This window comes from Vigna unguiculata, chromosome 2 (genome assembly GCF_037176805.1).
Source record: "Vigna unguiculata cultivar grain cowpea cultivar isolate G323 ecotype 2 chromosome 2, ASM3717680v1, whole genome shotgun sequence".
NCBI lineage: Eukaryota > Viridiplantae > Streptophyta > Magnoliopsida > Fabales > Fabaceae > Vigna > Vigna unguiculata.
The window spans coordinates 27,739,848-27,742,463 of record NC_140793.1 but is presented as its reverse complement, the minus strand read 5'-3'; the positions used below and the strand labels follow the sequence as shown (position 1 = coordinate 27,742,463).

Sequence of the window (2,616 nt, the reverse complement as noted above, 5' to 3'; positions counted from 1 at the left end):
TAATGTCATAACTTCTTGCTCCAGTCAAATGTTACGTGTTAAGTGAGATAATTCATTGACCTACTCCACTAAATTCCATTTTAATACTTTAATAGCATAAATGGTGGATCAGAAAGTATTAGAAAATTCATAGTAAGAGAATGACCATATTTATTTATAGTTAAGGTTTTCGCCGCTAAAAAATCATTTTTTTAATTTAAAAAAATACTTACAAATAATTTTATAATTTTTTTATTAATTATTTTAAAATATTTTGTATAAAATATTTTTCGTAAAAATATTTACAAATTTAATAATTTTATAAGAAATAATTATTCTTTAAAGAATTATTTATAAATAAAAATTATTTGTCAATTAAAAAATAGAAAAAATAAATCCTTTTTTAAAATTCCTTTTAATAAATTTGTAAAAAAATTCATAAAAAAATTCTAGTACTGTTTGTCGCAAGTGCAATAAAAACAAATACCTTTTAAAACTTAAGAAAAGGAATGAAAATCCCAATCCTTTACCTCTTGTACTCTTTGAAAATCAATATTATTTTGCTTATAGAAAATTGACATTTGAATTTTGAAACATGGCAAAGAAAATAAAAACAACGCTGGTATTCGTATGAAGTTGCAATTGCTGAAAGAACAGTACAAAACACAAACAGGAAATTAACTTCTCGAGAAATGGTAAAGCCAACTGCTATCTATCTATCACATTTTCACAGAAAATGTGAATGGCAAAAGCTTCAAGGGCTTGGTTTTAGAGTGTTTCCTATGTCAATCACAAATCTGTATTTCACATCTGCTTTGAGGAGACGCTCCATTGCAGTGTTCACATAATCAATAGGAATGACTTCAATGTCAGGTTTTACGTTGTGTTTCGCAGCAAAGTCCATCATCTCTTGGGTCTCCTTTATTCCTCCGATCAAACTTCCACCTACTATCTTTCTCCCTACCAAACCAAGCACTTATTATTAACATCAAAATACTGATTTAATAAACTTTCTGAATATGCATATGCATCTGTATATTATTCTAAATCACTTGCTTACCAGAAAGTAAAGGAAAGATTGGCAGCTCCAGAGGCTTCTCCGGTGCACCCAGCATTACAAGCTTTCCATGAGACTTCAGCAAACCAATCAGAGGTAGCAGAAGATGAACGGCCGAAACTGTGTCGATAATACCATCCAAAGTACCCTTTGCAGCCTACAAAATAATCAGAATTAACTCTTTTTTGACACATTCTCGCTTTTCAGTATCTATTGATAAATATGTAACGTTCTTAACCTATGAATATATATATGGACACACCTCCATCTGATCTTGGTCACGGCTTATCAGAAAAGAGTCAGCTCCAAGATGTTGAATTGCTTCCTCCTTTTTGTAAGGTGATGTGCTTATTACCGTGACCTTGGCCCCAAAAGCTTTGGCGAATTTTACAGCCATATGGCCCAGTCCACCGAGACCAACCACACCCACATGCAGACCAGGTTTGTCTAGGGCAAAATATCTGAGAGGGCTATAAACTGTGATGCCAGCACAGAGGAGAGGTGCAGCAGCATCAAGTGGTAAGCCATCAGGAATTCGAACCACAAAGTGTTCATCTGCAACCATCCAATCAGAGTAGCCTCCATATGTGATGCTTCCATCTCTATATTTGGCACCATATGTGAGAGTATATTGTGGACAATAATTCTCAAGATTCTCACAACAATTCTCGCAGGTGCCGCAGGAATCAACCAAGCATCCCACACCCACCCTGTCCCCAACTTTTAATTTTTCTACTTTGTTTCCCACCTCTGTCACTACCCCAGCCAACTCATGCCTGCACCATTTTAAATTATTAGAACAAAACTGTATCTGTCACTTAATATAACAAAACCTTAATTTATAGTTAGCGGTTGTTTTAAAGTATATACCCTGGGACTAGTGGATAGGTGGAATTGCCCCATTCGTTCTTTGCCATGTGGAGATCAGAGTGACATATCCCACAATACAGCACTTTGAATGCAACGTCTTTTTCACCGGTTTCTCTGAAAAAGAAATTGCAAAGCAAAAACTGAATCTGTTAGTGAAGTGGCTACAGCAATTAACTGTGTTCTTAACATATTTTTTTTTGTGTTGATTGAAGTGATTAGGGAACCTTCTGGAGAAATTGAAAGGTGAGAAAAAACCAGAAGGGTCCCTCGCTGCCCATCCGAATGCCTTTCTGGGATGCTCAACTTCAGTTTGTGAAGCCATTTCAATCTGTTACAGTATTTGGATCAGAGATGAGAAATGGAGGAGTGAGGGAACGGTACCAAGAAAGAGGTATTTATAATTGCATGCATGACCAAGGTTGTTTTATTGACGTATTTGGTGACGTATGGCTAACGTATCTCGTGATGTTGTTGCTTCTTCTACAAGCTTGACTTGTTGTGAACCCAATGTTAAGGTCAAACTGAAAAGCCAGAAAGAATATGGATCCTCACTTATAAAAACAGTTATACCTCGTTTTATTAATTTCTTATTCAATGATTCAATTTATAATTTAATTAAATAACTTAGTTTAATATATTATTGTTATTCAACAATGCTATCTCCTTCAGAACGGTGAACCGTGTCAAACCATCTTTTCTCTAAAGAAATA

General features: G+C 34.8%; 1 protein-coding gene across 1 annotated transcript; it reads right to left on the bottom strand.

Moving 5' to 3' along the window:
• Positions 1 to 587: 587 nt before the first annotated feature.
• On the bottom strand, positions 588 to 2,266 carry LOC114173303 (putative mannitol dehydrogenase). The gene is made up of 5 exons (XM_028057596.2): positions 2,131 to 2,266; positions 1,907 to 2,020; positions 1,299 to 1,812; positions 1,040 to 1,193; positions 588 to 939 (listed from the first exon to the last, which is right to left on the bottom strand). The coding sequence occupies exons 1-5, from the start codon at positions 2,226 to 2,228 to the stop codon at positions 734 to 736; spliced, it is 1,086 nt and encodes a 361-aa protein (XP_027913397.2). The 5' UTR covers positions 2,229 to 2,266; the 3' UTR covers positions 588 to 733.
• Positions 2,267 to 2,616: the final 350 nt, after the last annotated feature.